At 42.2% G+C, this 21,628-nt stretch overlaps 2 protein-coding genes across 5 annotated transcripts in view; both read right to left on the minus strand.

Annotated features, from left to right (window-relative positions):
- Positions 1-7,612, minus strand: part of CPQ (carboxypeptidase Q) — a 256,599-nt gene extending 248,987 nt beyond the window's left edge. For 3 of the 4 annotated variants that reach the window (XR_014579383.1, XR_014579384.1, XM_083823350.1), the window contains exon 1: positions 7,201-7,612. The gene's annotated coding sequence lies outside the window, so the exon portion shown is untranslated. The remainder of the gene's footprint in view (positions 1-7,200) is intronic. The other variant, XM_083823351.1, reaches the window with a different exon arrangement.
- A 10,806-nt stretch (positions 7,613-18,418) lies between these two features.
- Positions 18,419-21,628, minus strand: part of SDC2 (syndecan 2) — a 58,368-nt gene continuing 55,158 nt past the window's right edge. Inside the window, exons 4-5 of the mRNA XM_083823352.1 lie at positions 20,905-21,040; positions 18,419-19,630 (exon numbers count right to left, since the gene is read on the minus strand). Coding sequence (XP_083679478.1) covers positions 19,467-19,630; positions 20,905-21,040 — 300 coding nt within the window. The 3' untranslated portion in view covers positions 18,419-19,466. The remainder of the gene's footprint in view (positions 19,631-20,904; positions 21,041-21,628) is intronic.

Here is a 21,628-nt window from a genome sequence, read left to right on the forward strand (position 1 = left end):
GTGGGAGGAAAAAACGCGGCCTCTGCCTCCTTCAGCGAATCCAGATGATGTAAACGTCAGTCCCTTCACAAACTGAACTGCAAGTCCAAATTAAAACACAACTGATATTGGGGGATACATAAATTACCCCTTAGAAATCACTTACATAAACTGTGGTTTAGATTTTATCACATATATTAGCCTGCAAGCAGGGTCAATCCATCAGGTAGAGCTCACACAAAAGTAAAGCAGCGTTCCATGCAGGATGACAAGCTCACCACATTTGCCCGTGCTTCCATGATTTCCTACTAGGGCCGCTCCTCAGAAAGCTCTTCTTTGAAACCACCTGGAAGCTGGGCTGGGCCCCGTGCAGTGCTTTGGTCAACGCAGGACGTAGCAGTCTGACAACTCTGACAAATTCCCAGTTAGCCACTGGCACAGGACTAAAGGCAACGCTAATCCTACACCCCTTACTCCACGCTTACCACAGCCCTACTCGCTGAATACAAAGTACTTTGACAGGTACATGTGGAGAGAGGCAAGGTCAGCAGAAAGCCTGCATTTCTTAAGCTTCCTTTCCCGTTTAATTCCCAGATGAAAGCTTTTGCTGCAGTGAAGTTACCTGCTGCTGTCAGAGGAGCAGCTGAGCTTGCGCAGCCCACCACCCACAGCTGCAGAGATGCTTGCAGCTCACAGCCCAGCTGTTACCACACCACAGCCGAAAATGTTTTCCAGGAAAAAAGGCTCCTGTTAGCTGACTTCCATCCTTCCCGTGCCGCTTCTCTGGAGGGACAGCTGTTAGACAGCATGCTTCGCTCTGATAGTTTGGGGAGGTTGTATTAGATGCCTGCTCTAGTTATTATTATTTATCCAGCGTGCATCTGTTTTTTTATATACAGTTCACATACTGATAAGCTTGCAATAGTTATTTTTATATAGCATTCTTCAAAGGAACTTTCCCATGCTCCCACTCCTGTTTGCACGCTACTCAACTGGGCTGCATGCTCTGGGTTTCAGAGAGCAGGCGCCCGACTACATTTAATTCCAATACCAAGGCACCGAGAAAAGAAGCAACAGAGAACTGCCATGCCAAAGAAGACAGAGCAGCATGTGAAAGGACAGAAGAAAAGAGTTGGAAAATCAAATGCCTATTTACTATCGCACACACGCACAAGTAACTGCTCTGGCTTCGGTAAACACTCGAGAGCTGCAGAAGCACGGTGGCAGGTCAGACACGAGTGTGGTATCTAGCTCGGTGCTAAGCCAGCTGGGAGGGCTGCGCCATAATCCCAAGGAAACAGATCCGGTTTCAGAAAAACAAACAAGCACATAAAGTCCAGATCTGCTTCACAGGCACACATATCGCAGCCCAAATGGTTTTTAACTGCCGGGTTCACCTTCTGCCTTAATATTAGGGTCGCGAATAAAGGACTCACTTTGTAGGCTTAGTTTTTACCCTTCTACTTTAAATAAAATTTGTCTTATGATTTGGATCAAAGAAACGTGGGATCTATCACCACTGATAACCGATACCTCTTCAAATAAAGCCTAACACACACATAAACTTCTTTCAGCCTAATAGCTTAAGCCATAAAGCAATTTTCACAGATTGTTAGAGTACAAACAACATTAGACAGGAGAGTATGACATGGAAAAAAAAAATCAGCATTTCTAGCCATGCCAAAATTCCCATTCTAGGGAAAGCGTAAAGTCTTGCTCACTTACGAACACAAAATAACTCATGCTGTTGTGTCAATAGGATTATCTTTACTCAAAAGCAATATTCTGGGCCAAAAAAAAAAATAGACCTACTTTGAGCAATGAGAGAATCGCAAATAGAAAAAATACGGAGAACTAGCTTTTTCTCTAGGCGAAAAGACTTGCTAGTAAGTTTTCAGCTCACCTAGAGCCATATGTAAAAAAAAGAACAATCATTTTATTCTGCCCATATCTTGTTGTCCCAGCCAAATTAAGATGTGAGGCTGAAGACACTGTTGCCACCTGCTACAAGCAGAGCAGACTTTTAAAAGCTGTTTCAGCCTCCAGGGTAAGCTGCTCCCTCCAAATTTCTTCCAGGTCAGCTACTTTCTCCTCTCTCTCCACCAGATTTGCTAGAACGACCCAGAGGTGCCCAGTGGTTCTGCAGCAGTCCAAAACTGGACAACCACCCAACAGCCCCATATGATCCACCTGCACCAGATGTGTTGGGTTTGGCTATGCCAAGTCTTTTTAGTAATTACAACTGTACTGTCCACGAGGTAACACTGCGAGATGTACCTGCTGGCCTGGGCAGCATGACTTGCTGGAAACATGCACATCCATCCTCATTCGGTTACTCCTTGAAGAGTGGCCATGGAGAGACTCCTGCTCATCACCACCCTTTCTGCAAGTTTTTTCTTCAGCCCTAACCGGTAACTCCAAAATAAAGCATGAATCAGAGATGTTAGCTGCAGTAGTAATGTGTATTAAAATCACTGTAGGTGTATTTTAACAGTCTACGGACGGTGCACCAAAGTTTGGATCAGTGGTGGCTTAAGTCCATCTAGGTCAGCACTGCTGTGGCTTTGCCCTCCACAAAATTACACCAGAACCTTGCCCATGTGGCCAGGCAACAAGTTGGTTCTGGGAACCAATCCAGTGAAAAACATCTTGATTCTCTGCTTGCAGAAATTAATCATGAGCATTAGTACCAGTAGGTGACTGCCGAGGAGAAAATGGGGCGTACTACTCAAAGGAAGGTTGGTTGGACTGTGCAGTGCCTGGATCCTAAAAAGCATCCTGAAAACTCTGCTCCTTCCACCTCCTCTGGCACTGGGGTGGAAACCCCTGCAGTAACTGCAGCCAAATTTGACAAGGGCAGTAACTCAGAGCCTATACACAATTTTTTTCCAGCCTGTTCCTGAGACTTTTTTTTGCTTCTGAACAGCCTCTATACATTCCTTACCTAACAACTCTTTCAAGACAACCAAACTGAACAAGTAATTAAAATTAAGTTGACCTCTCCTTCTAGGGTACCTCAGAGTGCATCAGCAAGGTAGAAATTGTCTGCTCTGTACATGTTTTGGCAGTGCTGAATACATTACCTGAGATGAGCAGTACACCTTTCTGGCTTATCTAGTTGTCATAAGAGGAAATATTAACAACCCACTGCACTACATGATCAATCTTAAAGAAATTAGTAACTTAGAATTCTTTCTGCTTCCCAAACAATAAAGAATTTCAACAAACTAGAACTCCAAGGCGTATTTTTGCAGTCTGCCGTGGAAGAGCACTCACGTTTTGTATGGGAGAGCACAACCAGAGAGCCCTAGAAGGTGAGCCCTGCGATTCAGAATAGTAAGAATCAGCAAGACCAGAAATGCTAATCTCAAAACCTGTGGAGAGTAGAAGGGGAAACCATTACAGATAAATCAAATTTATGTTTTGGTTTTCGACAGCTACGGATAAAAAAGTGCCCGCTCTCCCAACTGAGTCTACTGCCTCAGATCTCACTTCAAGGCCTCGAAAAAGCACAGTGCTTTCTCAAATGTCTATTGGCACATGCACAATATTACATAAGCCCCTTTTGTGGGGCTACTTGAAACACAAAATTACTTTCGACTCACTTGTCTTATGTAAATTCCCAGTCAAGTGCCTCCTCTGAAAAAAAAACTAACACAAAAATTAAAGACACAGGATATCAATATACATGTAACAGATGAAAGCTAGAAAAATTGGGGGAGGGCAGAAGAGTGATCTCATTCCCTTTCATACACAGTGTTCCAGCAGGAAATGTACTAGTGCTATGTTTGAGTAAAAGATCAGATACCATAATGAGCAACTGGAAAAAAAAAAAAAAAATCAAATAGATTAAAACCAGAATTGTTTCCTCACATCAGTACTAAAATGGACTTCATGAGGGTAACAACAATTCTCAGTTGCACGAGATGCTAAATCAGTGGGGTCGAAAAACAAGTTTGGGCAAATCTTGAAGTGGTGGCAAATGTCACTGTTCTACTGAAGGCAGAATGGTCACCTGGAAAAGTTTAAAGTAAATCTTCCTAGCTGCTTGTATTTCCTATGATGTAAGAAATGTCTATGATACATTACCCAAGATTAACATGCCCTCACTACAACATACAGGTTCCTGATTTAGAATTCATCTTCAGAGATTAAGAACTGAGAACAATTTGACTAGAATTTTTATTTTCTAAAACAAATTTTGCATCTTTTAAAGTCATGTTTAAAGATCGCGGATCTTTTACCACACCTTTCACTGCAGTGGGTAGTACAGAGAAACATGTTGACAAAACGTACAAACAGCTTCTCAGGGACGTGTCTTAATTCGAATGCCTGTTCATTAGATACTTCAGCTGAATCCCTCCTTGACAGCAACAGTACCAAAAGGATTTTTCACTTTTTTCTCTTACACCCACTGTGGAGAAAATTCTTCAAACAGATCTATGTTAATTAGATTTAAAAGACTCTGAGAAAACATTGCTATTCTTAATACCCGTACAGAAATAAGAAATCCAAATGAGAATTAAGAAATCCAAACGTCTCAATGCTCTCTGTTAAAAACAAAAACCACCACAATAATAAAAACACGGGTCCATTCTCTCTGTCTCAAAAAGAAATTATGCCTCTTGTAAAATCAAGGTACCCAAAGCATCATTTTTAAAACTAGAGGCTAACAAGATTAACATTTTTCTCAAGCTGACATACAGTTTTGTCTTCTATTGTAAAACCGAAACAAAAAGGAGTGGAACATTCTCCACAGATTCTGTCTGAAATTCTGACTTAATCAAGAAATCGGCATTTAGGAGATTACAAATCAGAGCTAAAAATTCACTATTGCCATCAGAGTGAAAAATGTAAGTGACTGGGGGTCAAATGAAGAAAGAGCTTACATTTATTTCAGTACTTTGAGATTACTGTAGACATTTGGTAACAAAAACGTGAAAGATTGCTGCAATGCAGTTTTTGACAGATAATATTTCCTGTCGAGACAGAACAGAAAGAACTGTAGAGCTTCAAGATTGTAATCGTTTTGTACATTTCTACGCACAAAGTACTTTTTTAAGCAAAATATTTCACCCCTGCAGCTGCTATCTCTTAGATGTACTGCCATCCTTCATCTTCATCCTCCCACAACTGGAAAGGCAGGAAGAAATGACATGACAAAGTTTTCAAGCTTAAAACAAGAAAGTTTATATGCTATAGCAGGAACAGAAAAATAAATCCTATGAGCATTATGAGTTTGTGCAATTATATCAACAATGAGAGACTAAGTTGTTTCCTTTCCCGTTTTGGTGTTAAAGACACGCAGGCATTTGCAAAACCATGTTATAAAACCAAATAAGAATTTATATGAGCTTTTACTGACAGATGTCTCCCAACAGGGGTCAATGCCAGGTTGTTCTTCCTCAGCCCAGATTTGCAATCTGCTCTTATCTGATTTAGTATCTTATTGTTCTGCTGTTCAGAAGAATTACATACATTTTAAACACCAAGAAACAAGATCAGGTAAGACAAAGGCTTAGTATGAATCTGTAAAGCTGCAGCAGCTCTGATCCAAGTTTCTCTCTACAAACTACATCAAAAAGACTGCAGTTTGGGTAAAGCAACACCGACAGCAAGGCACAACTCATATGTTCTATTAAGACAGAGCGGGTATGTCTGAAGAAACGAGTGTAAAAATTTACAAGAAAACAAGAGACTTACAAACTCTGACAGATACAGTAGGTGTTGCTGGGTTTCCTTGGGGACAGAAGCATTGTAGATTTTATTTAAAATAATAATCTAACAGAAAAAAACACCAGTCAAGACTAGAAGATCTGTTTTTAAGGAGTGATAGTAGATAAGCATGAGAATGGCTTCGTCCTTGCAGACAAATAACTGAAGCAAAATCAAGGCCAACCTTTGTCATCATACCTTAAATCTTACAAATGTCTCAAGCTAAAAGAGAAAGATACATTCTAGATAAAGACGTAGATGTAAGCAGTCCTTCCAATTCCCTCACAGGGAATCTGTTCTACAGTCCTACCAAAGATTGCTTTATAAGAGAAAACACCCACGCACGCCCCTTTCATCGACAGATTAATACACTCTCGCAGCGTTTTGATATAAAAAGGAGAGCAGATGTGGAACAGTTTCCAGAAACAGTAAAAATTAATCTAATTTTGAACTGAATGAAAACCAGACAGACAGATTTTTTAAAACTGAGGCCTAAAAAAACGCAAAATCGGGATTCCAGGTGCTGGACGAACAGGCCTTTTGGGTGCTCATTCAGCACCTGGAAAAGTCAGGACCCCAAAAATGCTTGAAGGCAAAAGCTGGTAATCAACAACCCAATACAAATCCAGTGCTTGTATTTTGAACTTTCACTTCTGTAGTACTCGAAGTAGACTTGCAGCTTGTCAGACACAGCCATGAGATTCAAATGCTGCTCTGTATCTAATAGTTCCTTAGAAAAATCTGATTTAGTTTGCAGAATTTACAGGTTTTTATATCTTTTCTTTCATATATGGAGTAGTCCTATAAAATATGTATATACGTACATAAAATTGTATATACTTATGTAAAACTGCCTCTCTCCTTCTATACTTTTTCGCATCAACTTGGAAAAGGTAGGCTTTGAAGAATAAATTCCTGTCAAAACAAACCTAAACGGCACTGGTTACTGAAGCTTCCTGCTCAGAAGCACGAAACCACTTTGCACGCTTGCACTTCTCCGCTATGATGTGCCATGAAACATAACATCTAATTTACGCCCTCGTTTCCAGTGCCACTGCTGTGGGGGCAGCACCGTGCCCGGCTCTTTGCAGGGGCGCTGACCACGCGTCCCACGTGCGTAGTGCCAGCTGTATCTTGACGTCTACATATATTTTTTTTAATTCCTATGAGAGGAATGAGGCGGGAGGAACGTGTTTCTGGCTGTGTGGGGGGAAGCAGGGCTGACGGCTGCCCCCTCCGACCCCACCGCCCCCCGGCCGGGCACGGCAGGGCAGGGCATGGCAGCACCCAAGGGCGCCATGTCGGGGGGGGAGCCGGCTCCGGGACAAGATGGCGGCCTCCGCCCCCCCCCATCTTCAGCGACAGGAGCGGTCCCCGCAGAGCGGCGAGGGCGCCCGGGCAAGCTTCCCCGCAGGATGTCCCCCGAACCCCCGCCCCGCCCGGCTCCCTGCGAGGAGGAGGAGGAGGAGGAGAAAGAGGAGGAGAAGGAGGGGAGCGAACACGCACCTTCCCCGAGCACACCGGGCTGCCGCGGCGCTAGCACGGCCCCCGCCTCCGTCGGGCCGGCTGGGGCCGCAGGGGGCGGAGGAGGAGGAGCGGCCGCGGGGCGGGGGACGGAGACGGGGTCAGGCAGGGCCTCGGAGAGGAACCCGGCCGGGTGCCGAAATTTCTTGTCCCTGCAGTTTCAGAAGTTTCCTGCTGAGCCCACCGCGGTAGTTACCCTGCTATGCGGGTCTGCGGTTCTGGATCATAGAATCAGTAGGGTAGGAAAAGCCCTCCAAGATCACCTGGTCCAACCATCCCCCTACCACCAATGTCACCCACTGAACCGTGTCCCCAAGCACCACGTCCAACCTTTCCTTGAACACCCCCAGGGACGGTGATGCCACCACCTCCCTGGGCAACCCGTCCCAGAGCCTGACTGCTCTTTCTGAGAAAAAATGTCTCCTCATTTCCAGCCTGAACCTTCCTTAGCACAACTTGAGGCCATTCCCTATCCCTAGTTACCTGTGAGAAGAGGCCGACCCCCAGCTCCCCACACCTTCCTTTCAGGTAGTTGTAGAGAGCAATAAGGTCTCCACTGAGTCTTCTCTTCCCCAGACTGAACAACCCCAGTTCCCTCAGCCGCTCCTCACAGGACTTGTGCTCCAGGCCCCTCACCATCTTCAGGATGGCTGTAGGATGGCTCGTTGTGTCTGTTGTGTGAGGGCGTGTGGCAAAGGGACAAGGCACAGGGAGGCTTTCACACCTCCTGCACAGTGGCAATCGCCTTCTCGGTGGGTATTTCAGAGCATAACAGCATCACATCGCCTGCTGATGGCTTCCAGCACTGAGAGCTGTCACTTGTCTTCACGCTGCTGCGAACTGATGTAGGGCCACCACTCTTCACGTTAGGGCCTCATCCACGAGTAACATTGCACTCATTTAAATAAAGGTGTGTTTATGAAAACACTTAAGTAAATGGGTGCAATTTCTTCTGTAGATAAGATCTTAAAATTCAAACATAAGTCTTAATCTGCAAACACTTGAATTTAAGCACTTGATTAGTTCCATTTAAGTCAATGGGACTACCCAAGTGCTTACAGGTAAGTGTTTTGGGGATCAAAGCCCTTGGTATGTTTCCAAAAAGCTGCTTTAGCAGGAAGACGGTGAAGAATTTCCCTCTAATGTTCAGCAGTGTTCTAGTATTCATGAACTTTCTCCCTAACTGAAAAGGCTGTAATACTAGTAAGTTTCACCAGTGTGTACCTTGCTGGGGGATTTGGAAGAGACATTATTGTAAGAAATGGCTGTCCCTGCTAGCCTGGCTCTTCCACCCATTTATTTGAGGTGAGGCACTTGTATTTCTTCACTTGTGTTTTTCAGTGGACAATCTAGATAACACGTTTTTTGCTGCACTGGCTGTGTCCTCTTCTCCATAGATAACAGAGCACTCCAGTGGGATGCAGTAATATGTTCCACTCAAACTGCCACAGTCCTTGAGAGCCCTGCTCCACTGAGGGTGGCAAAATAACTGTTTAAATGAAACTGTTACACATATAAATTGTTATTACAGATCTGCCTGTCCTTCTGTCTTCTCCCTGTGGGTTATGTATATTCTTTACATACCCTGCCTTACAGGCTGTAAGCATCAGAGTCAGGGACTTTGTAAAGAGATTATACACAGTGAACGAGGAGTTATAAATGAGTTGCTCTAAGTCCTGCAAGAAAATATACCACCTATCCTCAGAGACTGGGAGTTGCCACCACAACTTCTGAAACTTAACTACCAATGTATGAATTTCCTTTTTGCTTCCAATGAGAGATGGAACATAGGACAGATCTGCGTGAAGGAGCTCACATAAAAATGCACTTGTATTTGAATTTAGAATCTGGGTTGACTCCTGAGAGTGATTCCTTCTCTCTCCATTTTCCCCCTTTTCAATTACATTACTTCCCAAACCTGGCTTCCAATTATTTTTTCCTGAATTAGCTTCCTTTATTAATGCTTCTCCAGCCAAGGATTTAGAAGAATGAGTGATGATAATGAGCCATCTTTTTTCCCTGTCATCAAATAGTCAGATGGATGGAGAAATCTTGCCATGGCTGTCACTGATCCCGGATCAGAAGGAAAAAAAAACACACTGCTCATGTCTGCTGCTGTCTTTGCTTGTGAAGCAAAAAATAAGAGCATGTAAAGAGAGGTAATAACACAACCTAGAGCTCCACCCCACTCCTCTTCAGCCAGGAACATGCACAAATCTGTTTATGGGTTTGAAACACATCAATACCCACTTAGCCTCAGGAAAGGTATTTTCATCACACCCATCTCTTACATTATTTTCTCATATTTTGCATTATTCACTAAATGCATAATTTTGTTTTCCTTCACTTAGCAGCTTTAGGACTTTCAGATTACTGTTCTTCCCTCCTAGGGATTGTAATTGCAAATCAGGGAGAGGCTGGAGCTGAGGAGACCTGCATTAATTTTCCCAGACTTTATAAGCTACACTGGGCAAAACCGTAGCCCCCAACCCTCTCCTGAAATCTCCAAATCACCCATGTGATCCATCTTGCATAGATTTGAACTGATTTAGACAATTCAAGTGCTTGAAGTCACCCATATGGATGTATCTTTACAGGGCTGCTATGATGACACTGGTAGGAACAGTGTCAGAATAAAGAACTTACTTAATATTCAAGAAAGGGATTGGATATATAAGAATGTCAAAAATAATCAGAATTATCTGATTGTAACTTAGTGCTTCAGGGAATAAGCCAGTATCTAACTCCTAGAAAGGGGAATGAAACCAAATGTGAGGAAGGATGACGCTTCTTACTGCTGGATTTTTTCACCTTTTACTACACAGTATATGAAGCAACTGGTGCAGTCTGCTGTTAGGCACAGGAAACTGGCTGAAAATATCTTGAATCTCTTCTGAAATGACAGTTGCTTGGTATTATGCTTCTCCCCACATGGGATCGGTGTGATGTTACTTCTCGGTGCTTTGTTTTTCCAGTCTGTTTAGGCTGCATATTTTCTGGAGCAAGGGCTGCTTCCGTGGCATTCCAAACTTCACTGAAGTCTCTACATTGTGACTATATTAAAATAATATGAAGAAATCACAAGCATATTCACATACTAATTATTATGTAAAGTGGGGGGGTGGGAAGAGAGGAAAGTATGAGATTCCTTTGAAAAGCTGCCAGTGCAGGTACAAACACAAAAGGTGTTTGAAGTGGGAGCACACTGTATCAGCCTGAAGGAATTACCAATATACCAGCTCCCCGTGTTTATAAGCGTGCTCTCTACTTTCATTTTATGACATTTGTTTACTTTGTTGAAGTATTTTCCATTTTTTGACACTCTCCCAAAAGTCTCTTCTAGGTCCACATCGTATTTCAGTACTACCAGAAGACGTTTTGTTCATTTAAAGTTTTTTTTTTTTTTTTCTTTCCACTGTAGGCAGATAACCATGGACTACTAATTAATGCAAACTTCACCTTTTCTTTCCTTTTTTTTTTCAGTTAAAGGAGCTGAAAAGAAATATTCTTAAGTTCCCAAAAAGTGCTGTTTTTCAGTTCTGCCTAGGAAAAAGTGTTCAAGTTTAACCCTGGCTTGTATGTCTTTCTATACATGTAGCATGGCAGCAAATTAATATAGCCTAATTGTGCATATAATGGAGAAAAATGTAGGGACACTATTAAAAAAGAAAAAAGAAAAAAAGAGAAAAAAAAACAGCAAGCACCTTCTGGCATCTATCTTTCTACACAGTTCTTCATTTTTCTAGCTTTTCTGCTGCTGTGTTGGAGACTTTTTTTCCTATATTGGGATGATCAGCAGAGAGCAGAACACCTGAAGGCAGTGGGTTGGTAGGGCATGCTTGCCTGGGAGACATCTCAGCTGAGCATGTGCTATACAGGTTTATCGTCAGAAGTTGAACAACACAAGGCAACATATAGCTAACAGCAACATGCCACTGTGTGCATTCTCCAAGGACATACCGAAGTTGTCAGCTGCAAGCCTTGGGTTCTTTCCCCGTGTGCAGCAGCCTTCTGCTGTTACAGCCTCTTGCAGTGGGGGCATGCAGCACCTCGAAGAAGCACTGATGAGCGCACATGCTCCAGGGACATAAAAATATCAGTAACTCATGACCTGACAAAAGTTCTGGCAGCAAAACCAGCTAGTAAGATACGGCCTGGCAATGCGAGTTCTCCTGTAGATTACTAGAAAACTATTTACAGTGGCAATACATTTGCCATACTACAGAAAGGTTTTGTTAAGCGCTGATAGAATCTGCTCCCATTTGAATCTCCTTATTACCTGGGTGACTTGTGCTGCCACTGATGCAGGGCAAGGGCACCTAGTGTAAAACCACAGATTCAAGGAGCCTGCTCTGTTCACTCCTGTGGATCTCCAGTCTTCAGGTAGTAGTTGGGCCAGTAATACATGAGTCCTCCTTCATTCCTGCGTTTACAAAAAAAAAGGCATATGGATATCTAACACCAATTACCATATATTTGCATTAAATATACATTAAATAATACTGCTATAAATAACTTTCCTTATGAAGGAATTCAATTATGAGCAATTTTTCTCAGGAGCTCTCTCCACTAAAGCTATGGACCTTTGTTCATCTCAATATTTTCATGATTATAAAGTCCAGGTTCAACTTATTCAACATATAACTGTCCTCAATGTCTTTAAATCCATTGATTCTTCTAAAAATGCAAATAAAATACATATTTTCTTCTTGGTTATATGGACTTAGAGTAAATGGTGTTCTCTGTCTTGCCACGTACCAAAGCAATATTTTTTTCATGACACCTTAATTGCAACAGTGAGTTCCAAGTTCAAAGGACGTTCATTGCAACCCCAATGTCCTACATGAAAACACAGTTACTCCCTGGGCTCGGGACTGCGTTGAACTGTGTTGAACATGGTACAGACTGTCTTCACGAAGGGTGAGCCAAGAAAATATCCATCTACTGGAGGCAGATGGAAGGCTGAACAGGAGTTTGACTTCCCTAGGTAATGGTGCTTTGGTCAACTGGACTGGGAGAGAGAGAGTTCCTGGAGTGGCAGATATGAGACAGATGGACAGAACCTGAGTGCCAAAATAGGTTGTTACCACCTAAAAATACCTAAAAGTGAGAGGATTTTGGTTTCGTTGGTTTTGGTGGGTTTTGAATGCAAACAGATAAAACTCCCAGCTCCGTACAACGCTGCATACTTTACCAATACCTTGTTCTAGGTTTATCTACAAGATAAACCAAACTGGCCACTCAAGTCAAGAAGGGCTGGTATATCATTAATCACTTAAATGCAGAAAAACTGTGATTCTGCAAGAGAGTCAATGTGTTACAATTAAAAAATAAATAAATATTTATGTGGCATCCATCTGCAGGGTACAATGGAAAAGTTTGTTCACCTCTTCTGAACCCCCACAGTAAATATTTACAAGATGGCATGGTTCTTACTCAAATTTGTAAACGTCTGTCTGACCTCAGTTTGAAAGGTTTGATACACATGTTGCAAAGATCCTAAGAGCTTGTGTATGGAATATATTGCTTTTTTTAAGACCAGGTATGGTATTTCTTGGAATCCAGAAGAACCAGACCTGAACAAGTCTATGGAGTTTCAGAATCAACATTAAAAGTCATATCAGGAAAGGCTGAAGTAAAATTCCACTGAGCTTTTAGTGGTTGAATGCATTATAAAAAGACTGGCAGAGAAAAATGATGATTTCTACTGCCAAGGCTGTTACAAAAATCAAACTATGAATTGGGAGAAATCACATGGCTGAGCATCGCTAACCAGTTTGAGAGGATAAAAGAAAACTTTAGACTCTCTGACAGCTCTTCTGAAGGAATAAAAATCTCTCTTTTTTTTTTTCTTCATTTTCAGTCCTTTTTTGATAAAATCACTTAGAAGCTAAAATAAAAAAAAATCAGGAAAGCTGGTACTCTTCCAACCTATAGAAAATGAAAGATTGAGACCTACTGGTTTCAAAGGCTTAAAAGACACTGTGGTTGAATCCCTCAGTCAATAAGGCAAATAACAGCTATAAATTGAGTCAGCTGGTAAATAAATATTTATTTACCATTTTTAGCATAACAGAAAGGCAAAACTAGAATTAAAGAGTGTAAGGTAAGTTTTGTAGTAATATAAATATGTAAATAGTGTGTGCTCCTGCAGAGCAAAAAGGACAAATTTGATTATAAAGTTTATGTTTAGTTACAAGTAAACCGATGAAAACTAATTTTCTTCAGGAAAATAACCGAGCATATGCAAAGCAAGGTAAAAGCCGATGCTTTAAAGCAAGGTTTCTGGCCGCTGCTTTAGTTATAGTCAATAACTTAAACTGATCGTGATCCTCAGGGAAGGTTTTCCTCCGAGATGGAGCTCAGATGATAAAGATTTTCTAGAATTGCTCCTCAGGCCTTGCATCGACAGCATGAATATCACAGCCCAGAAGTGAGGCACCAGGTCCGAGCACAGCCCTCCCTTCCAGCTTTTCAGCCTGGACAGAAGTTAAACCGTGCCATCAGCAGCCTGAGCCTCGGCCCCAAGAGCTCTTCCTTCACAAGAAGCTTTTCTTCCCCGGTCAGCATTAACTCAGCCGGCACCGTGGGCTGGTCCCGAAGGACGCGCATGTTGCACTGCTCCTTCTGTGACAAGAGGCTCCTCGGTTAGTTCTGCGGTATTGGAAATTACAGGGATGAATGAGGAAAACTGAACTTTGGGCTGTTTTACATTCTTTCAGTAGTATTTAGCCCGGCGGTTGTTGACTTCTCCCCGGCTGCTATATTTAGAAAGGGGTGTAGGAGGGAGATGAGCGTTAGTATTATGGGCTATGACACAAAAACATCAAAAGTAAGTCTGTTCCCATTTCTCTTTGGTGTCCTCTGGAGAACTGCAGTGTTTACAGAAAGCTCCAGTTCCACCACAGGAGTTCAGGAAAATGGGCACCAAACTTTGTTTGGACTTTAGGACCACGTATGGCCGTACGAAGGGGGTGAGTAACTAGGACACACATTTTTCCTCTGCAGAGCTGAGTTTCCCACCACTAGATAAGCTTCAAATAGCTGCCATGCCTGGTGGAATTACTGTTTCTTATACGTCAGTGCCGGGTTCATTTTAGGATTAAAAACAGAATAAATAAATAAAAAAAAAATCAGAAGCTTCCTCTGCATTCAACAAATCAACAAAAGTTCCATGAGAAAAATTGCATAATGCCCCAGAAGAAAGATAAATGAAGTCACCTCCTACGGAGAGCTTAGGCTCTGTTTATTTTAAACAAACTATTACAGGTTTTGTAATATTTTTTTCTGGAATTTTTTTCCACGAGCCTTCCTAATTCCTCTCACTCCAGGCTGAACTGCCATGCTGGAAGAACTCTTCGGGCCTGACCTGCAGCCATGAGAGAGCGCGCCTCAGCCCCAGCCCAACTCCAGCACAGTTTTAAAGCCGCAATATGAATTAAAAAACTCAACCATAAATACATCTGATTCCAAAAGAGTTGGGGGTAGTGAAGGCTCAACATCTCCCAAGCATGAAAAAGAAATGGAAAGTTGCCTCAGTGCTCAACAGCACGCCCCAACCGGAAGGCCCCAGTTGCGTCTCATCCCCTACGTCCTACCTTGCATGGACAACGGGATGAGACCGTCCCAAGAGCAACGCATCACCCTCGCCTCCTGCTGCCCTCTCTGCACCTCCTGGGGACAGCAGAAGGTGCAGAGGTCACCCCTGCAGACCCTCCACGTGTTTTGCTGTCGTAATCCCTCTGCAAATCTGGGGGGCAGGTAGCCAGCAGAAGCTGAGGCTGGCAACAGCGGCAGCAGGTAGCACTGTCCTGGGTCCCTGTATGCAAACAGGGAGTCTCTCAGGCAACACCACCACCATCTGCCCCCGCTCCTGCCCACAGATTCTCTCCAAAGAGCAAATTCAGTGTGACGGCAACAACTCAAGGAAACAAAAAGCCTTGTAACTTGCAGCAGAAAGCATGCGCTGTCAGGACAGTTTCTCTTCTTGCCTTCTGACCACTCACCCCAAATTAACGTCTGTGGTTCCACATGGTCCCTGTCTCCTCCACACATGCCCCTCACCCCCTCCCAAAACTAAGCACGGATACTGCAGGCGCACAGAGGGTTTTTTCAGCATTTCCACCCACACAGAGTGGCTACTCTGCACATCTGATGCACGTGAGAAATCGCTTCACAGGAGCCAGGCCAGGAGACCACGTTTCCATTTCCAGCTACACGGAGCCTAAGCTTTATCGTTTGTTTGCTTTTAAAGCAAAAACATACAACTCGCTTGACTTGAGAGAGGAAGAAAGCTCTGCAAAGCATCTTTTCCACCGGCGGGGTTGGGTTACAGCTCCTCCACGTCCCACCCACACAGCTGAACCCAGCGCCGGGCCATCGGAAGAGGCAGGAGGAAATGAGATGCACATGTCAGCAGTCCTGCTCCTGTTCCAGCTCCTTAGCGAAGCCCTTCTGCTACAGCCACCAGCAATCCCAGGGCCAGAGGACATGCCAGGAGGAGGGACACTTTGCTCTATCTTTTCTCAGACAAGCTGTGCATCAGAGTCGAGCTTCCTGAACCTGAAGAAAGTTAGGGATGGGCAGGGATCTGAAAGTTCACAGCACTACGTTTTCGCGCCAAGACTCAGAGCTGTGTGATACACATATATAAAAATATAAAAATAATTGCTATATTATTTCCATCCATCAGAGTAACAGTTTTCTTAGAGATCTGTCCCCCAACAGATTCCTTTTCACATCTCGTTCGCTTACTTGAACAAACTATACTAAGCATATTGTCATAATCTCTATTAAAATTAATTAAGACCTATAGTTTTAATATTTTAAAATCTGGATAATTCTTCCCTAACAAAAATTTCCTGTATTGTTAAGTTGCTTAAAAACAGCGTCTGTCACTTAAGACCACACTCCATAATCATTTCAATACACAAATCCAAGGGAAAATAAGCAACATGTAGCCAAAGTCATGGATATGCAATATGCGATTCTCTTGATATGCAGATCAGTTATTGACAAGAGGACAATTTTGTTTTTAATTTCTGAAGTTTTGATGAATTGTAATGCTCAAAGGAAAAAAAAAAAAAGGAAATGCAGCCTGGAAACATGAGCTACAATTCACTTTTAAAGTCAGAAAGAAGAGGAACCAGGATGTCAAGTTCTGAATTTATATTTCCACAAATAAAACAAAAGTGAGAGACTCCACCTAACGTAAAGAGACTCCTTCTAATGCAAGCTTTAGGCTACTTGCACTGGGCCTCATTAGCAAAGAAACTTAAAAGGAAGTACCCCTGTACAGCCCAGAATAAATCAAAGCAAAATGGCGTTTTGATCAATGTTAAAGCCTCTCGCTCCCAAGGAGGTGCTGCATCAGGTGGCTGAGGGCTTTCCGAGTTGCCACAGCAGCTCCAGTGGAGAGGAGCCGGGGGGGCTTTAGGAAAAGCCACCCCCGAGCCCCGGCTGCCGCTGCTGGCTGCCCGCAGGCAGTGCAGCCCCCACGGCTTGGCACCGGGGCTCGCAGCTGCCCAGCAACACCCACTCGGAGCCAGAGCATGGCTAGAAACACATCCAGGAAGGGGAGAACAAAAGGGAAGCAAAACTGGAGACCAGCTAATGCTAGGAAGTCTCGGTGTAAGAGAAGCGCATTCAGCTGCCCGTCCCTTATGAATAGCGGTGCTGGAAGACGGATAGCTGCAGCAGCCGGGCTCTTAGGCCGATGGAAACCGAACCGATGGTTATGGCTGAGATTATAATGTGACAGAGAGGAAAAGGGATGCGCAGGAGAAGAAAAGACGGGAGGTGAAATAGAGCTGAAACTTTAACATTGCCTCTGCTTGTTAGCAGAAGGAACCACACAAGCGTGGTATTTGACAGCCTGCGTAATTGCAACAGATGTCTACATCGGATAAAGTATCCTCGGCGTTAGGTATAGAGGCGGAATCTAAAATGTATAAATAAAAAGAAAACAGCTTCTTAGTATCAGTTTGCTTATGGAGGAGGAGACAATTTGTCTGGTGTTTTATATGCATGGCTATACTTACAGTGAGATTCGTTAAAGACCCTTAAAGTGAGACCCTTGAAGAAAATTCAGATCTACTACCTCAAGCAAAGTGGGCTTCAAAAAACTGGATGTCAGACTGTACAAATAAAGTATTAGTTTAGGCATGGTAGACTTTATTTTGGCACTTTAACAAATGCTTTATTTTACAGCAGTGGCACAGCATTTGCCAGAAATTTTCTTTTCTTGGCACAGTTATTTCAAGCAGTTATTTTACTAATTGAATTTCACTAAATATTGCACAATAAGATATACCTGTTAAATTCTTACCCTGTTTTTACTTGTTGAACTTGTATGGCTTTGAAAAACTTGCCAGTAAGTAATTTAAAAAGCAATATATTAAATATTTTAGCACAGGATAGCATTCGTTTGTTCCTAAATGACCACTGAACTTGGGACAGCGACAAATACAAGTGATGCAACTCTTATCTGACGAGCTACCAGATCTTATTTACAATACATTGCCATTTCTGAGAAGCAGTTCAGCTCGACATCCTGAACGCCTATTTTGGAAATTTCAAAATCAAAAGAGCAGAGGCTAACAGAGCAGAAGACGAAGCCATTTGTCTGTTACAAAGCATAATATAGGGAGGCAGACTATCGTCTTCTCCACATGTCCCTCTATCCAACACCTATCTGTGGTCTAACAGAGCCTTTTCTCTTCTACTTGGAATATTTCTTTCTTCTCTTATGAAGATATTCCACTTGTCTCAACTCTTCTGCTGGAGTCCGAGCAGAATAAAACAAATTTCTCCAAAAGGCCAGGGTAAAAAACAAACCTGAACAACAAATCAAAAGCTGATATACATAATAAATGAAACTGGGTACTCCTGTGAATTTTACAGTACTGAAAACAACATTTGCAGGAAGAACAGGTCTGTGTCAATACTGCCATTAAATATAACGCAAAGGTTGAAAGACTTATAACTCATGCACCAGATGAAACACTTAAACATTCCAGGCTTTCTCTGCCATTTCAGCAGTAAATCTGGTCCAAGGATCAGCCTTATCAACAGCCTTTGTTGTTGCCTTTTTTTTTTTTTTGGTCTTTTTTTGAAGATCTACTGGGTGTACCTTTGTGACATTAAAACATAACCAACCAGACATAAAACGAATAACGTACAAAAGTATATCACAATGGAATTTTCAGTATTAGGCCACATGATTTATTCAGTAGTGTTTATGTTCCCGAATTACAATTATGTCTATCCATGTAAGACTACAAAAGTTACCATTAGAATTGTCTGTGCTTATAAAATACCAACATTTTCTTTTACTGTTATATACTCATTAACACCAGTCTGCGACAAGTTACATATAATCATAGGCACTTCAAAGGCTTTAAAAGACGTTTACAACTTAAATGCATTTTTAAAGAACAAAAATTTAAACCCCTACTTGTACCTTCAAATTGCAAATAATTAACAAATACAGTGGCCATAGAAATCTGCAGCAACTTCTCAAAATACTGTTAGAGTCTTTGGGTTTGCTTAGGTTTGTCAGTAGCTTACCTCAAATCTTCCTCACAGGAGATTTGTTTAGTAAGAATACGACTATACAGTTTGTAGTAATAATCCAATTTTACACATTAATTTGCTGTTACAAATCTCACTGAAGCTACAGGTACGCTGAGAAACAATGCAAAGTGTAAAATTGATATTCTGACACTTAAATTTATACAAAGTGGAGGTTAAAGTTTACATAGCTGAAAAATTACATTTACACTAAAAGTTACTGTTATCTGAATTATCTGAAGACAAATTGCACCATGACAACTACAAAAAGGCATTTTTTTTGGAAACAGATAAATTAATGAAATAAAAACTAACTTGTAAGATCAATCTGAGACATGCTGACAAAAATTAAACAACTTTCATTGAACCATAGGATAAAACAATCATTTTCATTATTTTATATTTATGCATAAAGTTTTAAAAATGATTCAGTGAACATCAATGGTTTTATAAAATAATGCTTTGCCACTGTTATTCACAGAACACTGCAAATGTTAAGTTTTAATTTTACATTTTTTAAAGGAATACATGAAAAGTTTTAAATACAATGGGATTTTATCATAAAGGTGCCGTAATGGCTCTTTAATGAAAAAAAAAAAAAGATCTTCATTATTCTATGCAAAAGCTTTATTTAAAAAAGTTCAGTGATCTCATAAATAGAGACACTAATAGGAATTTTATGCATAAAACTCCTTAGTAGGTGCCTTTTGATAGGCAGCACTGGATGGTTTACGTTCACCAAGGTCGTAACTGCCTTCATCCTTCTTTCTCATGCGATATACCAGCAGCAGGATAAGGAAGATTGCGAAAAGAAAACCAATAACTCCGCCAGCAATAACAGCTGTAATCAAAGAGAGAGAGATTCACAATGTGCCGGAAGAACAGGTTGAGCACCATCTTTCTTTTTCATCTCACGCAATGAATTTGCCATTATTTTCAAATTGCAGAAAAGGGCTCCCATTCTGAAACCATCTCGATTATTAGCAGCCTGAAATACATTCTGAGAAAGCCTGTTTATTTTAATGAAGGAAATAATTTAAAAGGGCATTCCACCTGCGACTGATTCAACAACCCATATTTCTAAATAAATTATCAAAAGCTCAACTAACAAAGCTACCAGTATTGCCGGAGCATAAAGTTATCTTCATTTATAATAATAAAACATAAGTTCCTTTCAAACTGATTTTCCAACAGTTGGCATTTTCAGCCTTAAAAGAACTACTTTGTTACACTAGCTAAAAAATGGGTTTTTCCTTTTCTCCGCGTGTTCACTTGGTGGCTCTTGACTGAAAAGAATTTCCTATTGATGAATAGTAGGAGACTACATTTCATGGAGCTGTAGGAATAGAGGCATTACATTCATCACGTACTTGCTAGAGAGTAGAAAGCAACATCTCCAGCTAGACTTCAAGAGCAAACCGACATGCTTCCACTGACGTGGATATTAATGCTGTTTCACATTTCAGTGCTTAGAAGGAAGCGAGGTACAAAACTGTGTGACCTAACGCTCCCTTTCAACATCCCCTTCTGAGACATGGGAGAAAAATATATTTGTAAACACAGGTCTTAGGTCCCAAAAAATCACATGTAGAAAAGCCACTGGAAAACACTGGTGGCAAGCCTGTGCCTTCCTGGGCTGTGCATGGAAATGGACCCTCCATATCCTGAGGGTGGTGCTCACCCATTCCTCTCCACCCAACCACTTACCCATCCATCCCTGCAGTGAGCTCCTCCCAGGCAGTGTCCACCTGTACCAGACAGCACTGTGCTCCTAAGAGCATTGGTGAGGAACATATTTCTGCACCATAAGCATCAATCCAAATTGCAACTCCTTTTCCAAGCTGTGGAAGCTCCAGATACTGAGTAGGCAACATGCAACTTGCGGGTGTCAAATCAGTTAGCCTTTGCTAAGTAAGCCTTTGCTAATAGCCTTTGCTATTGAATAACTCCAGAAGATGCCCATCTCATTCTCATCAAATCAAACCCTGGCTACCCCCTGCGTATATGTTCAAGAATCTACCAAGAAAACACATGCTGAGTTTGTGTTATTTGATATGGATGCCCTATATTTTCTGTTACTTTTGGTGAGGTGGACCTTGACAAACTACACCTTACCTGCCAGAACTTCTGTTCTCTGGAATAGGTTTTCTGAATGCTTTTCGGTGAACACGTCAGTGTCATCCCCTGGCTCATCACTCTTTTTCTTGGCATCCACCTCAGGCCTTTCCTCTTTATCGATTTCTTCAGGTGACTGTAGCACAGAAACAAAAACAGAGCAGCCCTTACAGACAGGAACACTGCAAGTCTGCACAGTCGCTGTTGGCCGCAGGCAGCCACAAAACTTTGGTGGCCCCACTCATGTGCTTCACAGTACTGACAGTCACAGCACATGGATTGTTTTCTGACCACAGAAAGCTGTTCTAGACGCTGAAAGTGGATCTAATCGTTGTCATGATGTTGGAATGAAAAACACTATCCAGAATTTTAAAACCTCCAAAAATATATTTAGCAAACAGCTGTTAAACATTGTCTATGTTTATAGGAATTTTGGCCTCTGAATGAAATCATAGAATGGTTCGGGTTGGAAGGGACCCTAAAGCCCATCCAGTCCCACCCCCCTGCCATGGGCAGGGACACCTCCCACCAGACCAGGTTGCCCAAAGCCCCATCCAGCCTGGCCTTGAGCACCTCCAGGAATGGGGCATCCACAGCTTCTCTGGGCAGCCTGTGCCAGGGCCTCACCACCCTCTGAGTGAAGAATTTCTTCCTAATATCTAATCTAAATCTTACCTCTTGAAGTTTGAAGCCACTCCCCCTTGTCTTATCCCTACACCCCCTG

This window comes from Anser anser (genome assembly GCF_964211835.1).
Source record: "Anser anser genome assembly, chromosome: 2".
NCBI classification, from domain to species: Eukaryota; Metazoa; Chordata; class Aves; order Anseriformes; family Anatidae; genus Anser; species Anser anser.